General features: G+C 55.3%; 1 protein-coding gene and 1 long non-coding RNA gene across 4 annotated transcripts; both read left to right on the top strand.

Annotated features, from left to right (window-relative positions):
- The first annotated feature begins 820 nt into the window (after positions 1-820).
- On the top strand, positions 821-5413 carry LOC103020767 (uncharacterized). The gene is made up of 3 exons (XR_450362.2): positions 821-1129; positions 1425-1762; positions 4012-5413. It is a non-coding gene; the product is annotated as an uncharacterized LOC103020767 (long non-coding RNA).
- Positions 5414-7439: 2026 nt separating this feature from the next.
- Positions 7440-15560, top strand: ZFAND2A (zinc finger AN1-type containing 2A). 3 transcript variants are annotated; one of them, XM_028164626.2, is made up of 6 exons: positions 7441-7699; positions 8925-9023; positions 9484-9578; positions 11189-11320; positions 14559-14642; positions 14983-15560. In XM_028164626.2, exons 2-6 carry the CDS (start codon positions 8969-8971, stop codon positions 15067-15069), a joined length of 453 nt encoding a protein of 150 aa, XP_028020427.1. In that variant the 5' UTR covers positions 7441-7699; positions 8925-8968; the 3' UTR covers positions 15070-15560. The 3 variants fall into 3 exon arrangements, with proteins under 3 accessions (XP_057386081.1, XP_028020427.1, XP_057386082.1); XM_057530098.1 differs by lacking the exons at positions 14559-14642; positions 14983-15560 and adding an exon at positions 13724-14532 and having other exon boundaries at positions 7440-7699; XM_057530099.1 differs by lacking the exon at positions 14559-14642 and having other exon boundaries at positions 7446-7699.
- The last annotated feature ends 2751 nt before the right edge of the window (positions 15561-18311 follow it).

Raw genomic sequence — 18311 nt, 5'->3', positions numbered from 1 at the left:
CTGTTGGCAATTCTATCCACGTAGCAATCTCCCCCTGAGACTCTCAGGTTTCCTAGGAAGATGTCAGGGAGAGGCCAGAGCATCTCCACTGTCCGAGGCCACAGCCCAGGGCCGCAGGGGGAGCATGCCCCCCCCCCGAAGCACGCATTGTTCACTAGGAGACCAGGGCTCCCAGGACAGGCTCCAGTAGGAAAACCGGCCTCATTCGGGCTATACTCATCACTATATCCGTTATGACGCCATAACATGCAGACGTATATGTGGCTACTCAGAATTTGAGAGACACCTGCCTTCCCGGGGAGGCCGTGCCGAGACCTTCCCCGAGGCCCTATGGGAAAGTCTTAAGTCATCAGAGCATCTCTCCCTGGTTTTGCCACCTGACAGCACCTGGTTACCACAGCGAGGTGCGTAAGCGTCACCTGCAAGGGGTTAAAGGGCACAGGAGGCTTGTGGTCTGACCTCAAGAAGAGTGTCGAAGGGACTTCCCTGGTGGTCCAGTGGGTAAGGCTCCCCCTCCCAATGGAGGGGGCCTGGGTTCGATCCCTGGTCAGGGAGCTAGATCCCACACGCATGTCACAACTAAGAGCCCGCACGCTGCAGCGAAGATCCCATGCGCCGCAACTAAGACCCAGTGCAGCCAAAATAAATAAATATTAAAAAAAAAAAAAAAGAATAGTGTTGCTGAGAGAGCAGGCGCCCTGCCACCCCCCACCCCACCCCCGCCCTCACCGCCCCGCAGCCTGGCCTCTGCCTCCGCTACTTTCTGGCGGGTCATTTCCCCTCAACAGCGATTTCCGTTCCTGCTCCAGGCACGTGGGGGCCTGCACGCCTGGCCCCTGTGGTTGGCCGGGGCCACTGAGCTGTGAGGCTTGCCTGCAGGAGGACCTGATGGCCAGCGTGAGGCCCCAGCGCCGTGGCTTCCTTTCTGCCGAAGCAACTAGCGCTGAGGCTTCCGACAGCGACGGCTCCATCCTCCCTCCCGGGGCTCCATCCTCCCGGGGTGAGGGGGCGTGGAGCAGAGCCTGTCTGAGCACTGAGGACGCGAAGCCTGGGCGAGACATAAACCTTGCTGTTTCCGGTGGCGTCTGTTCCGCAGTGTGACCCAGCCTGTCCCGAGAGCTGCACCACGGTAAGCAATGACCTTCCCAAAGGTCATCCATGTCCTTCTGGCCAAACGCCTGGAAGGATCTCCAGCCCCCTGGATTTCAGCCAAGCGTTTGGCGCTTGGTCCCCTCCCCTCCCCCCGAATCTCCCACAGCTTCTTTCTGTTTCCTCTCCCTCCCGTGGCCTACCTGCCACTCGCCTCACACTCAACTCCGGCCATTTCTCACTCTCTTTTCTGGAGACTTTATCCATTGTCTTGGCTTCAAGTCAGATTCCAACTCTAATTCCGTGTTCTCTCTATTCGTACAACTTCTCCACAGCTCAAGGTGACCCGAAGCAGACTTATCTCGTCTCCAAATTGCTACCCTCGGTCACCTCCCTGTTCCTGCCGGCTCCTCTGCTTCCCCAAGCCTGGGACTCGGGGCGCCCTCCTCCTTCCGTCCTCCATGCCCATCAGCCAGGAAGTTCTGCTGAGAATAGACCCCTTTCCTTCCACCTCCTCCGCACGAGTACCCGCAACGGCTCAGGACGAACTAACAGACCTGAGCTCCCCTCTGAGCCTCTCGATACGTCCTGCACCTGAGCCCCGGCCTTGTCTCCCGAACATCAGTCTCACCTGTCGATCTCCTGGACCACGTCCTGCCTTCCTCCCCGTCAGGTGGGGCTCAGGTGTCTCTGTCTGTGTCCGCTTAGCTCGACGTCAAGCACTGAGCCTCCCTCTCCAGTCTTCTCACCCTCTCCCTGAATCGCCACCTCGCTGCGAACGGTGGACCCGTTCACTTCACGATCCCAGCCTCCTGGCCCATCCTCCATCTGTTATCGGCACCATTACGCGGAGGAAGGTCCCTCCCCACTGTGTGTGATTCTGGTGGGGCGTCTACCAGGGGCGGCAGTGGCCACACATGCGATGCAGGAGACTTCATCTTCTAGTTTTCCTGGCAGAGTCCCTGCGTGTGCCTGTTGTCCCAACAGAGTCACCAACAGCGCCCCGTTTTCACTCTGAAAAGCGTCTCAGCATCACGTGTTGCCACCTCACACGTGACCCATGATGCACGTCAGTGTCCACCCTAGGACTCTGGCACGGATGCTGGGAGACGGTCGCTCACTCTGCTGGCAGCTCCATCCCCACCACACAGAGTGGAGGGGCTTTCAGAGGTGAGGGCGTCCAGGGCCCCATCTGAGTTCCTGGATCCGAGCACATCTCGAGGCCAGGAGCCTATACACTCCACCTTGGGGAAAGCCTGTTTTGAGGGGGTTCCCGTCACCCGCAGTCAGGAGTCCTGCTGACACAGCTCTGGCTTGGGCAGCCCTCCCCTCCCCAGCCCACCACCCCACCTTCGAGGGCCGGCAGGAGCCCCCCACCCGTGAGCCCTTCCTAGACACTTGGCTTCACTCTTTCAGGCTCGCCCTGGGACAGTGTTACTCTCTGAGTCCCAGTGATCACCGCCTCTGGCCTGCAAGCTCACAAACACAGTGTTCAGACTTAATGCCCCATTGTTTCAGGATGGGGGTCCTTTTTTCCTCCAAAATTGAGACTGTAAGCTCATGGGAAGAGACAGGGACCCAGTTGAATCTTTCTTATATTTTCCTGAGGCCAAACAGGGTGCTGTGCACACAGCGGGCACCCAATAAATATTTGTTGAGGATATGAATTATAAACGTAAGGGTAATATTGACTGTGTGTCCAGGCCGAGGAGAGAGAGTCCTGGGGGAAGTGGGCAGCGGAGAGTCGCCTGTTTAAGCAGCTGGACACGCAGGCGGGCAGGGAACAGGTTTCATCCTTTCTTCAGGCATAATGGCTTCTCCTGCCTGTACCCCACTTCCTTACCACAGACACCATTCTGTCCCCTCTGCTCTTCACCCCACTTCAGCCTGCCGTGTGCCCGTACCTCTGGGGCTGCTCTAAAGGCAACAGTGACCAACGTGTGACCGACGTGTCACAAAACACAGACACGCAGGCTTCCCTCTGGCCCCCCGGCAGCAGGAGGCAGGTGGCCCATGCTCCCTCCCAGGTTCTCTCTCCTCCCTTGGCTTCCACGAGGCCTTCCTCTCATTCCCGGTCAGCTAGGCCTGCGCATCTTTCTCTGATCTTGAAACGCTGGATTTTGCTAAGGTGGACCCTCTCCTCCACGGGTGTCCTTTCCCGAGGCAATCTCGGCACTTATGCATTTAATTGCCACCATTGGGCTTCCCTGGTGGCGCAGTGGTTGAGAATCTGCCTGCTAATGCAGGAGACACGGGTTCGAGCCCTGGTCTGGGAAGATCCCACATGCCACGGAGCGGCTGGGCCCGTGAGCCACAATTGCTGAGCCTGCGCGTCTGGAGCCTGTGCCCTGCGACGGGAGGGGCCGCGATAGTGAAAGGCCCGCGCACCGCGATGAAGAGCGGTCCCCGCACCGCGATGAAGAGTGGCCCCCACTTGCCGCAACTAGAGAAAGCCCTCGCACGAACCGAAGACCCAGCACAGCCAAAAATAAATAAATAAATAAATAAATAATTGCCACCATTATGCTGTCGATTTCCAACGTTGTTTCTCCAGGCCAGACCTCTTCTCTGACTTCCACTCATGTATCCATGTGCTTATTTGCCAACATCCCCCTTTTGTCCCATAGCAGATACCGATACATCCTAAATTGAAACATTTTTTTCCAAGTGTTAGTAAGAATGCTTTGGCTACAAAAAAAATTGTCTCAGGTTACAGGAAGTCCAGAGGCAGGGAAATTGATGGTCAGCTCAACAATGTAATCAACGACCCAGGTTCTCTCCACCTTTCTGCGCTGCCGTCTCTGTTTGACTTGATCCTTAAGCTTTGCCCTTCGTGTTAACGAGAAGGCCACTATTTTCAAGCGTCACAAAAAATCCTTCTAGAAGAGGGCTATGTCCTAATGGATGTCTCTCTTTTACTAGGAAAGAAATCTTCTCCCAGAAGCCCCTCTCCCTGGACCACATGCTGATGCCCTGCCTACAAGGTGAGCGGTGAAGGTGGGTAAGGCTTCTGTGTTTCCATGGTTTCCATGGTGATTGTCATCTCTGTCACCTGGACTGCAGCCGCAGCCTCTTACCTGCTCGCCCAGCCTCTGCTCCGGCCTCTCCCCCATCTGCCTGTCTGCCACAAACTGCGGATGAACACGTTTTAGAGTACAATGTGTGCAGCCGGTATAACGTCAATGTGTTTTCTCTTCTCCATCAAGACTAGGCCCTGGGACTTCCCTGGTGGCGCAGTGGTTCAGACTACACGCTCCCAATGCGGGGGGCTTGGGTTCAATCCCTGGTCAGGGAACTAGATCCCACATGCATGCTGCAACTAAGAATTCGCACGCCACAACTAAGGAGCCCACGAGCCGCAACTAAAGACCCAGTGCAACCAAATAAATAAATAAATATTTTTTAAAACACAAAAAAGGCTAGGCCCTGCAGTGACACTCATGGCTCCACGGAAGGGTCCGTCTAGACCAAAGAAATCGTTGCTCAGATTTGAGTTTTAAACCTAAACTTTTAAGAGCTCATAGCAAGCCTTAGTCTTAGAAGCAAGGCTTTCAAGGGAGAGGAAAGGGAACCATGAACCAAAGTTTGTGAGATTCGCCCTTAGAGCAAGAAACCCAAGGCGATGATGTGAGAGAAATGCCCCGCAGCATAAGGAGAACATTACTTCCAGGCCTGGGGAGAGATCTGATGGGCTTTGAAAGGGAAGACGCCAAGCTTGTCATGCTGCCTGGGTCCCTGAGAAGGGACCCCGGCTCATCCTGCAGCCCTCAGGTGTGGGACTTGCAATGATAAACAACCTGGGCTTGGAGGGGGTGCTCTGAAGGCGTGGGCCCCCCCCGTACCTCTGGCACAGGGAGAGTGCGGTGGATGGTGCCTGGGGTGCAGCCAGGCAGGGAGAGGACCCCATCTGGTGCCCCAGAGCCGCAGTCCCCGCACACAAGCTAGAGGAGCTCCCCAGCCCCGCGTGCCCTGGTGTGGAGGGCGGAGAGGGCCACTGAACCTGAAACCGGGGGTCAGGACAGTGCACGTGATAAGCTTGGGATGAGAGGTCACGACGGAAGTCCTGACACGGGCAGCAGGTGCTGGCACCTGACCAAAGGCTGTGGACAGGTCATCACCCGCAGAGGCCAGAGCCTCCACCCTTCACTGCCACGGGGTTACATGCGCATCTCCGAGCCCAGGCGCCACGGAGGGAGACGGGAATGAGGGATTGTAGGAAGAAGGCTTGAAATGACTGCGGTTTGAGCTGGACAGTGACCGAGGTCACCAAAGCAACCGGATCTGAACAGACCGGTGACGGGACAGGGCCCATGTCTGCCGGCGGCAGGCGTCTGGGGCTCCAAAGGAAAGTGGAGCTCAACTTTAGAAAACTGAGAAAGTTGCAATTATTTTTCGTTCAGCTGTGTAAAGTATGTGTACTTTATACATATTGTCTCCTGCCCACCCCTCAAGGTCATGCTTAAAACTTTTCAGCAATACCTCTTTGCACTCAAAATAAAGCCCTGAATCTTCTTCATGACGCTCTGGGTCCTATGACCTGGCACCTGGCTGCGTCTCCGTCCCCACCCCTGGCCGGTGGAGGTAGCAGAGGGGAGTTAGGAATGTGGACTTGGGGTGGGGTTTGAATCCTGGCTCCTCTTGGGCGTGTCCCTTGTCACCTCTGTGCCTCAGTCTCCTCGCAGGTAAAACAGGGGTCACAACAGTGAGCCGTTGGTGAAGGGCATTGTGGTCTCTTGATAATCATGTGTCTGGACACGCGCTCTGGCCTCTTCTCTCAAGTAGAACTTCTTGAGGTTTGCTAACCAAGGCTCCGAGGTCTGCCTCCCCTCCCGTCCCCCGGGTCACAGTAGTACAAGGTCCTTCCTCCCCTTTATCGTGATGTGGTAAATTACTTAGGTGGATGGTGGTCACCTAACTTACTGAGATGCTTTTGGCATCTCTCTTTGTATGAAGGCAGATGTTCAGTTAATGACAAAAACACTGCATTTAAAAATTCTGACTTGATGGTGTTTTGTTCTCACAACAGTTTGGTGTGGTCTTGGCTGGATCAGGACCAGGAACAGCAGAGGTGGGCCAAGTGCTCGCCTGTTACACCCTCAGGGTATCCACTCTCACATCTTCTCCTGACTTTCCCTGATGCTGGGTGTGAATTCTGGTTCTTCGGGTTAAAGTCAGGGTTAAAAAATAAATGGGGAAGGCAAATCATTCCCTTATAGTGGAATGCCAACTAATAAATGTAGAGGAAATGATGGAAATTTTTAAAAACACTGTTTGGCAATGATCATAGTGATCCAGGCAGAAGCGACAGATGGAGTCAAGGTGGTCAGAGGTTCATGAAGAATAACACAATGGTGGAATCTCGGAATCTCTCCCTACAAGATACTAGTTAATTCACAAATGAAAAAGTGGAGAAACTTATCAAACATCGGGATGACGATGTCGTCAAGATTAACATCACCCACTCTAGGAGGGGTTGCAATCCTGTGCCGCCGATGAGCGCAGTACCATTTCTGTGATGTAACCACCAAGAAAGTATGACCTGAGTCTGCTCCTGAGGAAACGTGGACGTACCCTGCCTGAGAGTCACGTTATATGAATGAAAGTCTGTGATCTTTAATAAAAGCTGTCGGGGACAGGAAGACAATGAACGGGTAATTGGTGATGGGCTCCTGGAGCACCGAGGAAAGAGACATCGACGACACGGTTGGCAGAAACCTAAATGGGGTCTGCGGGTCGGACCTTAACATAGTGTCACCACTGATTTCCGGGCTGGGTGGCTGGAGTGGCCACGTAGGAAACACACGCGGGAGTACTGGGGGCGGGGGGGGGGGGAGGTGATGGGGCATCATGTCCACACCACGCTCTCACGTGGTCCAGAACAAGGGTAAGGAAAATGCGCACATACACGTACACACACACGGTCGATCCTTCATGGCTGTGGTTTCCACATCTGTGAACTTGCCCACAAGCTAAAGTTCATCTGTAACTGCAAAATCAGTGCCTGTGTGCGTGAGCCGACTGGACGCACTTCCGGCGGAGCCTCGCGCCGGGTACCGGCCGCCCGCGCCCCCACCTCCGTGGCGCCCAGCGCGGGGTACCCTCCCTCCGCACCCCGCCCTGCCCGCCCTGACTCAGCGCCCCGCTCCGGGTGCCGGCCCGGTGCGCCTGCGCAGAGCCGCCTCACCGTGACTCCTCAGCCCGAGAAGCCGCCGGACTGTTCAAGAAGAGGCGAGCAGTGGGCGGGCCGACGGGACCGCGGCAGGCGCGATTGGTCGGCCTAGCGGTGACGTCCAGGGGCGCGCCGGGAATGCCTGGCCGCGGAGGGCGCGATTGGTCGGCTTGGCGGTGACGTCGTCGGGGGCGCGCCGGGGACGCCCGGACAGCGGTTGGCCTCTGACCCGGCGGCTGCGAATAAATGGCCGGGAGGTCGGGGCGGTGCGATGCTGGGCTCTTCCGCGGACTCGGACCGGCCTCGGCCGTCGCTCGGATCCTGTTTTCTTCGTCCCTTTGGCCTTGTCCCCAGCGGCTGACCGCGGACAGGGAGACAGCTCTTGGTCTCTGCCACCTTCCGCTCCCCTCTGCGGCTGCCCAGGCCTCCGACGAGGGCCAGGTACGGCGCCGGCCTGGGGGTGCCGGGCGGGGGTCGGACGGGGCCGCGAACCTCGGACGGGCAGGGCGTTAGTGTCCTAGCAGAACGGGGCTCTCACACCGCGGCTGCGGCGCCGAGAGCGCGACCACGTCGGGATTGAGTTCGGCGTCTCGTCGGTCCTCGATCGATTGATTTCCGAACGTCCGCTGGGCGTTGCTGATCCAGGATGGGCAGACCCGACCTGGGCCCTGCGCTTCGCGGAGCCGAGAGTAGGGAACGAAGCTGCCGTGGGAAGCCGAGCGAGTGGGTCCTGGGAAAGGAATTACAGAGCAGAGGAAACGCGATTTGGGTGGGGCCAGGTGAGGGTGTTAGGAAAGGCCCTGGGTGACGCTTTAAACCGGGCCCTGAGGGCGTGAGCGGATGTCAGCTGTGGCCAGAGTATCCCAGGCACCCGGGACGCTCCCGGGAGCGGGAGAGCTGATGGGCAGGTCCGGAAGAGGCTCTGGGGACGTGAACTCTGGGAGGGACAAGAGTTTTGAGAGGTTTGGTGGGTGCCGGATCACGGAGGGGAGGGACCCTGTGAGGCGTGCCGTGGACTTCAGTTTTCTCTCAAGTGCAGTGACATCACTGTTTGTCCACCTGTTTTCCGCTGGTGAGTTAACGACTTCCCCTTCCCCTGGTCAACTCCCGGTTGATTGTCAGTAAGGAATAAATTCTGAGTAAAACTCAATGCATAAGGGAGTTAAACAGAGCAACAGGGGACTGAGTCGAATGTCCCCGGGAGAGTGTAGTTAAGTAACGTGATTTAGCACCTGGTAACAGAGTTTTGTTTGTCAAGCATATTCAGTAGATGAAATTGCGATTTAAAGTTCACCGAGGCGTTAACTTTCCCTAGTAGCTGTGTAATTGAATATGGGACGTCCCTGTCAATATGAGTCAAAATATGGATTAATGAAAACTTAAATTCAGGTTGAGCTTGATAAACTAGGAATTAAAAGAACTGAAAAACAATCTGTCTCCTAAGGGGGTTGATTCTGAAGGAGCTTGTACTTACTAAAACTCCCATTTTCTCTTTGCTGAAAGACAAGAATTTGTGACACTTAGGCCCCTGTGGGAGCCCAGATGACTTGGGCGTTTAATGCTCCCTGCAGTGTTTGTTTACTTGTATCAGCTGTGTGATATAAACCCTGGTGACTGAAATTCAGACCATCCTTGCTTTCCTCCTAATTGTTTCTAATTCTTGCAGGTGACATTTCACTCTGTCATCTGTGTTTTGGACATTTTCTCATAATGGAGTTCCCTGATTTGGGGAAGCATTGTTCAGAAAAAACTTGCAAGCAGCTAGGTAAGCACTTCTAAGAGAACATTAACAGAAAATGGGTGTCTTGTCATCTGTTTGGGAGAAGAACTGGCCATTGTCTTCATTAGCTGTTGTTCTCTGGGCCTTGGCCTTTCTGGCTTTTCAGTAATGAGATGCTGGCCTGAGGTTTTGGTTCTGTACAGCTAGGTACAAGGCTGGCTGCCAGCACCGAGTGGATTTAAATGCTCTGCTTAGATACGTGGTACCACATGAGGTGGGATCTCTTGGGAAAGGATAGCTATGCCGGTTCTTCGGTGTTGCTGGCGTTGTCGAAGTCATGGCCCCCAAGTTTTTTCTCATGTGGTACCTCGAGGATGTATTTGATAGGCATAATATGAACTCAGCAAAGGTAAATACCCGTTTAATATGATCTATGATTCTTCTGTTCTAGACTTTAAAACACTTTACTGTTTTTTGTGTGTTTTTTGTTCTTTTTGTTTTTTAGATTTTCTTCCGTTAGAATGTGATGCATGTAAACAAGATTTCTGTAAAGATCATTTTACCTACTCTGCACATAAATGTCCCTTTGCATTCAAGAAGGTAATTGGTCATGCTTCATTCTAAAGATTCTCATCCTCACTCTCCAAAGCTGCACTGCCCGAGATAGTGGACACTAGCCACGTGTAGATAAAACTTAATTAAAATTAAATAAATCTTAAAAGTCCTGTTTCTCAGTGACGCCAGCCACGTTTCAGGTTTTCAGGAGCCGTGTGTGGACAGAGCAGATGGGGAGCTTTTCCATCATTGCAGGAAGCTCTGGACGGCACAGCTCTAAAGCAGCAGATTATTTTCCTGGAATCAAATTGTTGTATCTAAACCTTCAGAGCTTACTTTACATGTTAAAACACTTAGTTCCTTTTATTCGACACACAGGGGAAAACAGCTCTGTCTTCATGGGGCACAAGAAACGCAGGGCAGCGCTTGATGGGGGCTCGGATCTGGGAAGAAGTGTAAATGCTTGCTTACCTGGGTACCTTTGCAGCCTTGGCGTCCTCCCTAGGTGATTCAGACAGTTCGTGGTGGAAGCCGGAAGATGGCTGTAAGGAAACAGACTTGCCTAAGTCCAGAGGTTTAAGACCTTGGTTATTGACTTTTCAGGTGGTCCCAGCCTGAACTCACTTTGTTTTGGGTGCTTCAGGGAGCATTTTCGTGAGCTCTTCAGTCAGCACTCTGCTGCTTCCCCAGGGTGGCAGTTAGAAATGCGGGTGACAGTGCTACACCCTTTGACCGGTGTCGGCTGGGGTCTGGCCCTTTGCTGATTCATGGGGGCGGGGGAGGGTGACTCATGTTCACCCGGCACCGGTGACCAGGCCAAACTACCTGGTCTGTTGCCTTGACCTTCCTGTGTCCCTGGATGGGGAGAGTCTGCCTAGAGGTGACTGAATGATGCTTTATTTCTTAACTTGGCCAACTTGCCAGCTGCAGGAGCACCCCTGGGTGGCTTTCCAGCTCAGTCCCCAGACAGCTGGCATCGCGATTCTGTGATTACCTGTTCCTCGCCCACATGTCACCTCAGTGTTCTTGAGCTAAATTAGCTCAGCTCCTGCCCTGGCCCAGAGGGATTTTAACCGTGCTGGGCGTTCCCTCCGGACCCCCCCCAGTGCTGGGCTTGGATGGTGGTTCTGAGCCTGAGAGCTCAGCCTGGCCGCGTGCGCCCTTGAGCTAGTCTCCCTGCGTGGGCATGGCGGAAGCTGCAGGGAGCGTCAGGAAGGCCCCTGGCAGGCGAAGGAGCTGAGGCTCTGCACGGCTGGAGGGTTTTCCTGGCAGCCCCACCCTCGAGGTGACTGGGCAGCTTCACTGCTCACTACCCGGTGCTGGACAGATGGCCCTGCTGCCCTGAGCCTGTCCTTCTGGATTGGTTCACCAGCTTCCTTCCTGGGCTGCACTCGCCCTCTGTCTCAGGGTCGTTTCTGCGGGTGGTTAATAGTCTGTTTCTTCAGCTCTCCTGGGTTCCACTTACAGCAACTGTCTTCCAGCCCTGGGGGTGCCTTGCTGCCGACCCCCCGTGCTAACCACGCTCTGCTCTTGTGGGGCTCGGACGTCAGTGTCTGTACTCTGCTTGCTTTTAAGTGTGCTGTACCGCCGTGCCTTTGTGTGTGTGCGTGAGTTTTGATTGTCTGAATCTGAAATATCATATTTGTTATTTTTAGGATGTTCAGGTCCCAGTGTGCCCACTTTGTAACAGCCCTGTCCCAGTAAAAAAGGGCGAGATCCCAGATGCGGTGGTCGGTGCGCACATGGATGGAGGCTGTAAACGTCACCCTGGGAGGAAGAAAGAGGAGGTGAGGGCGGAGTCTGCGTGAGCCTCCGGGGGCTGCTTTCTCCCCAGGGAAAAGAAGGTCAATTACCCAACCAGGCTAATTAGTTTTCATAGTTTTGTTACAAAATAAAACCCTAACAATTGATCGGTGTTTTCCTGGGTTGTGAACAGCATGGGTTTTTACAGTTACATAAACATATTTCCTAAATATTAGGGTCTGTGTTAGGATTTGCTTTCATTACAGGAATTCCTCCCAAGATGGAAAGTGAATGTGGTTTTCTAGAATCATTCTGTTAGTGTGTGGTTTTTCCTAAGCTCCGCCTGGGAAATGTCAAGGATGTAAAGTCAGACATGGGCGTTCCTGCTTTGGCGGTGTCGGTGCTCGTTCTGAAGTCCCGCGTCTGTGCGTTTGGAGTCAGGAGCGGCCGCCCGCTCCACTGGGGCGTCTGCCTCCCCCACGGGCCTGAGCTCCAGCTCGCGTTTGTCTCGTTCGCCCTGGGGTGGTGGGAGATGCCCGTCCCACGGCGCGCTGCCCGCCAGGCTCCAGCACCCCGGCTGCGGCTCTCCTGGGCGTTCGCTGGCGTCGGTGCTTTTCCCGCTTCCGCTGCTGTTCAGGGAGTTCCCGCGAGGGCCCGGCTGTCCTCCTTGTCCCCGCGTGTGGCAGCTTCCGCCTGGCGACCCTTCCAGACCGGGAGTCGCCGTCTCCTCTGGGCTCCCACTCCTTGGGGCTGGACCTCCCGGACCGGCCTCCTTTTTCCCCAAGTTCCCTTTTCTCTGTGTGGCCCACGTGCAGGTGGTCTTTCCCACGTCATGGTCAGTCGTCCCCACGCGCCAGGTCCGCAGCTGACCGCGCGCGTGCGCCTCCCAGCCACGTGGCCTTCGCCCGGTCCCGCGTCACCCGCGCTGCCTCTGCTGCTGTCGATTTCTGAGCCTTCGGGGATTCCGTGTCACAAGTACGCTGCTGCTTGACCCTCCCTGCCGGCTCACGGTTCAGCCTTTTCGTGTCTGCTGAGTCCGTGACTGCTCGCCCGTGTGCTTTTCCTAAAACCCTGTGGCTGTTTTCGGGCTTCCCTGGCAGTCCAGTGGTTAAGACTCCGCGCTTCCACTGCAGGGGGCTCTGTCCCTGGTCAGGGAACTAAGATCCCGCATGCCGCGTGGCACAGGCAAAAAAAGAAAAAAAAGAAATTAAAATCTTGTGGCTGTTTTCTTTTTATCTTTTGCCCTTTGGGGTTCATCCTTTTTCAGAACATCTCTTTGTGGTCACTTTTATAGAACTTCAGGCGGAGTCAGAGCCGCCACCTGTGGTCACTTCTCCATCCTCAACCAGAGTCCAAGGAGACTCGGGTTGGACATGGCCCTTCGTAGACGGCCCGTGGCAGCTGGTGCACTCCTCGGACTGGAGACTCTCGGAGCCCCGCACGTGTCCCCAGGCCCAGCCCAGCACTACACGCTCTCTGGGGCCTCCGGGTTTATTTGGGTGGTTTCCCTAGGATGCGGGGTGCGCCGCCCCCTGCTGTCTTGGCCTTTAGAGCTTATCTCCAGGGCACTGGCTTCTGACCACCTTACCTCACGGTTTCTATATGTTACACTAAATACAGAACAAATGCAATTATGACAAATAACCTGGAACAGGAGAGGGTGAAGTCTGTCCCTGAGCTTCCATCCCAGACCCTCTGGTTGGAGTCCCCCGACCCCCTCCTGGCCCCATCTCCAGCCTGTTCCTGCTGCACACGCTTGCCGTGCCTTTGGTAAAACCCTGTGCCTTCGCTCCGACCACGGCCCCGCCCATGTGCCCCTTCCCCCCCCCCCCCGCCCCCCAGGTGACCAGGTCCTCCTCCCTCCCGGCTCCACCCTCACTCCCCACCTTGCACTGCCCCTCCTCGTCTCCCGGGCCCGCTGGCACCTGCACTGTTGCCACGCACTCGGGTCACTCGCCCTTCTTGGCCAGAGGGCTGCCCCCAGGCTGCCGGCCCCCCTCCTCCCTGACATTGTCACCCGCACAGAGTCGGAAGTGCCTGGGAGTTTATATCACCCCGAAGACCCCGCAGTAACTAACGGCTGCGCCAGCTCCCTCTAGGGCTGTGCGTGACGCCTCGTGCCCGGCCTCCTTCCCTCCCGTGTCCCCGTCCCCCACCCCCCCGTCTTGTTTCTTTTCCTGGGAGTACCCCCCAAGCATCTCGCATGAGACCCCAACTTAAAATGCCGCTTTAGTATTTACCACTTGTTAAAACCTTTCTGTCTCCTAAACTAGTATTTCCTTGTTTACCTGACAGAGAGACACCTCAGTGAAACCCCGGCGCCTTCACTCTGTTTAGCTAAGGACCGTTTCCAGTTTAAGTGCCGATGCTCTTATGGGGGGCGGGGGCTGGTTGAATGATTGCTCGGCGAGGCTGCCGGAACACTGAAGCAACTTGTCCGTTCTCAGATTGTCTCGCACCGCTGCTCGAAAGAGGGCTGCAGGCGGAAGGAGGTGCTGTGGGTGGCTCGCGCCGAGCGTCGCGGCGCCGTCTGCGTTCAGCACAGACACCCTCGGGACCACGGCTGCGCCCGCGGGGGCCCCCCTGCCGGCACGGCCGGGTGAGGAGAGGCCCGGCTCGGCCTGCCTGCGCTTGCGACGACCTGGACCCGTGTGGCACGCTCAGCTCTCGGTGTTGACCACTTGCTGTAGGGGTTTGGGGGAGTATGATCTTAATTAAAAGTGGATTCCAAATTGAAGCCGATTCTAGTCGTTGTTTGCTGGGACTGCAGTTCTGGAGCCAGTAGTGCCCGCTCACCGCGCGGGGCCACGGGGAGGGTCTCCCCCGGCCTCCCCCTCGCCGAGGGTGCTTCCCGTAGGCGCGGGGTCCTCTGGCTTGTGGACGCGTCACCCTGACCTTTCACCTTCCTGCGGCGTTCTCCCTGTGCACGGTGCTGTCCAAGTGTCCCCTTTGCATAAGGACACTGGTCTGTGGGGTCGGCGCATGGCGAGCTCACCCTCCCTCCAAATAGGTCCTGGGTGTCGACTCCACCCCACCTTCTGATGGGGGCAGTTCAGCCCCTTCACCGGTTATTAACAGGGAGAACCTTCCTCGAGTCGGTGGACGCGTCTGCCCCCACCTTCCGTGGGTAGAAATGGAAGCCCGAGTCACCTGTCACTTCCACTCGGCTGTTTCTCATGGTGTCTGTGCCCGAGCCGGGCTGGGGGGCGACCTCGTCCCTGCATGCATGGCTCTCGGCACCGGGAGGGGTTGGCTGAGCACTGACCTGACCCTTCTGTGCAGGTGCTTGGCGGCAAGGGCCTCGGATGCCGGGCCGTCGGGGGCTTCACGCGAGGGGCCGGGCGGCTGGCTGGCTCGGCGCTTCAGGTACTGGTGCGGGGGGCACGCGGTGTTGCTGCCGTTGTGTCAGGCGGGGCGGTTCTCTGTCCCGCCGGTGAGTGCCGAGTGGTCGTGGTGCGGCTCACGACTGGCCACCTGGAGCTCCGCGCTCCGTCACGGCCAGACGGGGTGGAGGGGGGCGTGCGCCCGACCTTGGGCTTCGTCTGCCCCGGGTGCGCACGCAGGTCCCTCCAGCACAGGGTGACGAGAGTGACACTTTATAGCTGCTTTCTGAAGCACTGTGTTTGGCGAATGTCTTTTATACGATCACCCGCTTCTGGTTAATCAAGACAAACCTAAGAACATAAGCTGTTTTCTTCTCTTTCAGGTGGAGAGTAAAGTGACGATGAGACTGTGTTCAAACTGGCCTCTTTCCGAACGTGATTTGCACTTTGTGGACACTTTTATGCTCTAGCACTTGCACACTTCCCACCGCAAGCAGCTCTGCCCTGAGCTGAGCCAGTCAGGGGCTTCTGTCCCTTAACCTCTGTCCCTTAAACCACCGACAGTGGATCTCACTGTGTCTTCCTCACGTGGCTTGTGTGGTGATCAGCCATCTGAGCCCAGGCACGGGGGCGGGACTACACCTTCCCTGTTAGGGGTCCTTGTCCGGAGGTGGCCCCCAGCCCACCACTCCTGTTCCACTGAGAGAACAGCCTGTGACCCTCTGACTGCAGGCATTGGGGTGACACCGAGGGCTTTGGGGTCTGTCAGGAGAGCCGTCCTCTCCTGGGACCTCAGGGAACCGGATGAAGAGAAATACCATCCCAGTTGTAACCCCGGGGCATCCAGCCGTGCGTTCCAGACAGCCCGCTGCTTGCGGATTAACAAAAATCCAAGCAGTTACTCTTTATTTTTTGGTTTCATAGCCTCAAAACATAATGGTTGTGACCAGCTAGAGGGGTGGGATAGGGAGGGTGGGATAGGGAGGGTGGGAGGGAGATGCAAGAGGGAGGGGGTATGGGGATGTATGTATACGTATAGCTGATTCACTTTGTTGTGTGGCAGCAACTAACACAGCATTGTAAAGCAATCATACTCCAATAACCATGTTAAATATATATATATATATAAAATGGTTGGGGGGTGTATTCAGTTCCCATTCCACAGGTGGGTTATCCAGCTCTTTCTACGCCCTGTCCTGTCAGTGGCATTAGATCTGGACCAGTGGTTCTCCAGCTGCGCCAGAATCGCGCGGGGGCCTGTTAGAGCAGTGCCACCGCCCCCCACCCCACCCCACCCCAGCGGAGTTCCTGACGCTGTGGGTCTGGGGACTACGTGGACGGAGCACTTTGTGTGGTCCAGGTCCAGTGCAGCGGTCACTGGCCGCTAGGGAGCACGTGAAGCCAGCGTCCAGCGTAGCCGCAGAGCTGTTACCTTCATTCAGTTATTAGGAAACAGTGTTGAGTATGTCAAGAACATGAATATGTGAATCTGGTTTTTCAGCTGTAAATTTTATAAAATCTAAATACAGAGCAGGTCTTTCTCATGTTAGGTTAATGTCCAAATTGAGACACTGGGTTTTGAAGTCAATGCCAAAAAAAAAAGTGAAATATCTCATTGTTAATAATATTTACAGGTCGAAACAGTATTTTGGATATGATGGATTAAATATTAAATTGAGTTTTACCTGGTTTTGTTTTGTTTTTTAATTGTGGCTACTAGAAATTTTTAAAGTAGGTAGGCGGGGCTCACGTCATACTTCATTTTAGCGCCATTCTTGATCAAACTAAAGGACAAAAGACGTGCACATTTTATCAGGAATTATCAACTTAGGAGTCCACTTGTGTTTCTTAACTGTGATTGGAGTATTTAAGTGTATTTAAGAGCTTTCTGAGAAGTTAGTATTTTCCTTAAGGACCTGTGTGAACAGACACTTAAGTGGTGCAGAGGGTGAAAGGTCAGGAAAGCAGTCAAGGTCACAGGCATCCTTACGGCTGCGTGGTCTCCCAGGACCTGGGCGTGTCATCGCTCGTCTGCCCGGCTGCTCAGAGAGGGTTTCCTGGACGGCCTTGCTGTGCTGGAGGGGATGTGTTTCAGAGTTTGGTGGAAGGTGCCAAGTTGCCATCCAGAAAGTCACGCCAGCTTCCTCTCCATCAGTTTCCCCACACCCTCATCAGCTGTTTCATAGGCTTAGTTTTTTCTTAATGTGATGAAAACATGGTGTCACCGTGCTTTAAAAGGGTACGTCTATACATTAGTAAAGTTAAGCATTTTCTGAGAATTGCCCATTCGAGCAGTTTAAGGGCGTCAGTGGGCGTGGCCGAGGGACGGGGAAGCCACAAGTGTATTTTAAATTTTCGTGGAAAGTGCTAACATGAAGAGAAAGTTAAGAGAATTCCTTTGAGTGTCACAAGTTTGCATGCATTTTTGAGAGAAGGCTTGGCAGGAAGTCGTGTGGTTTGTGGTCACCCGTTGGGCGGGAAGGGCTCACTTCCTTGCTGCTGGGACGCTTCAGTGGAAACGTTTGCAAGACGTGGGATGATGAGGTCGTTGCTCGGCTGCTTGATGAGTGACCTTGAGCACGTTGTGTAACCTTGGGTGTAGTTTCTTCACCTACAAATGGCAGCCTCAGGTGGGACGGGGCGAGGCTGGCACTCTAACAGGTGCCCCGAGGCACAGGGCTCTCCAGGTGTGCAGGCTCTCTCTGGGCCTCGGTGCCCGGCGGTGGGCCCACCACTGCCCTACCGGACGAGTGGGCGTCAGGTCGGCCTTTTCAGGGAGTCCATCGCGTCTCTGGAGGGTCTGGCTCGTGGGGAGGGAGAGCCAGGGATCAGCTGAGCGTTTTCTCCCACTGGCTGGGGTCTTCACCCACGTGCAGCTGCGCCCTCCTGGCCGAGGCTGCGGTCCTGCCTCTCAGTTCCGAGCAGGGCGAGGGGCCAGGCTGCCGGCCCAGTGTCCGGTGACTGGTCCCCCGGCCGAGGTGGTGCGCGGCTGCGGTATCAGAAGTGCCCACAAGGTGTCACCAGAGGGCCTCCCGAGAACTGAGAGCTGTGGACTAGGTAGGACCCTAGTTCTTGCTGGAAATTGGGCCCAGGATCCTGGGAAGGACAGACTCGATCAGCCCATCGGCCCCAAGTCAGTGTTTGCAGGTCATTCATGTTAAAAGTGATCGGGGATGTTTTTAAATGTATCTTTAATCCGGCTTCCCCATTCATTCTTGGCAGTAATGCCACGACCAAATCTGACAGGTAGGTTCTGCAATGAGTTCCGGAAATGTTCTTAGTTTTCCAAGTTTTAAGCTTGAGAATGAGGACCGTGGACACTTACTCAACTTGGCAGATGTCGTGAGACGTGGTGTGTTCGGGGAGGGTGGTGAGAGGGGGACTAGTCTGACTTCTCTACTTGGTCCGGTGTGAACGTTCCCCAGATAAATGTTCATTTGTTTGCTTTATGTCACTGAAAGGCTGTAAGAACAGCAAGCACAGTTTGCTGTACGAGGTGAGTAGACGCCCTGGAAGAGCCGAGAGGGGAGCGTCGGTGCTGCAGGAGGGGTTAAATGTCGTGTGAAGGGCGTGTTTGCTGTTTGTCCTCAGTTTCTTCTCCTTTGACTTCTCCCTCCCTGTCCTTAGGGCATCTGGGGGCTCCCCTAAAGCCCACGTGTGTAGAATTCACGCACACCGCTATCTACATGACGAGCCGTCCTTAGAATGCGTT

Source organism: Balaenoptera acutorostrata, chromosome 15, assembly GCF_949987535.1.
Source record: "Balaenoptera acutorostrata chromosome 15, mBalAcu1.1, whole genome shotgun sequence".
Classification (NCBI taxonomy): Eukaryota; Metazoa; Chordata; class Mammalia; order Artiodactyla; family Balaenopteridae; genus Balaenoptera; species Balaenoptera acutorostrata.
The sequence above is the reverse complement of the archived record's forward strand: the minus strand, read 5'-3'. Positions and strand labels throughout refer to the sequence as shown.

Excerpts from the sequence above, each read along its gene's own strand:
- ZFAND2A (XM_028164626.2), top strand. The coding sequence starts at position 8,969 with ATGGAGTTCCCTGATTTGGGGAAGCATTGTTCAGAAAAAACTTGCAAG. Across the intron at positions 9,024-9,483 it reads AAAAACTTGCAAGCAGCTAG|ATTTTCTTCCGTTAGAATGT; the intron begins GTAAGCACTTCT and ends TTTGTTTTTTAG. Across the intron at positions 11,321-14,558 it reads CTGGGAGGAAGAAAGAGGAG|GTGCTTGGCGGCAAGGGCCT; the intron begins GTGAGGGCGGAG and ends CCTTCTGTGCAG.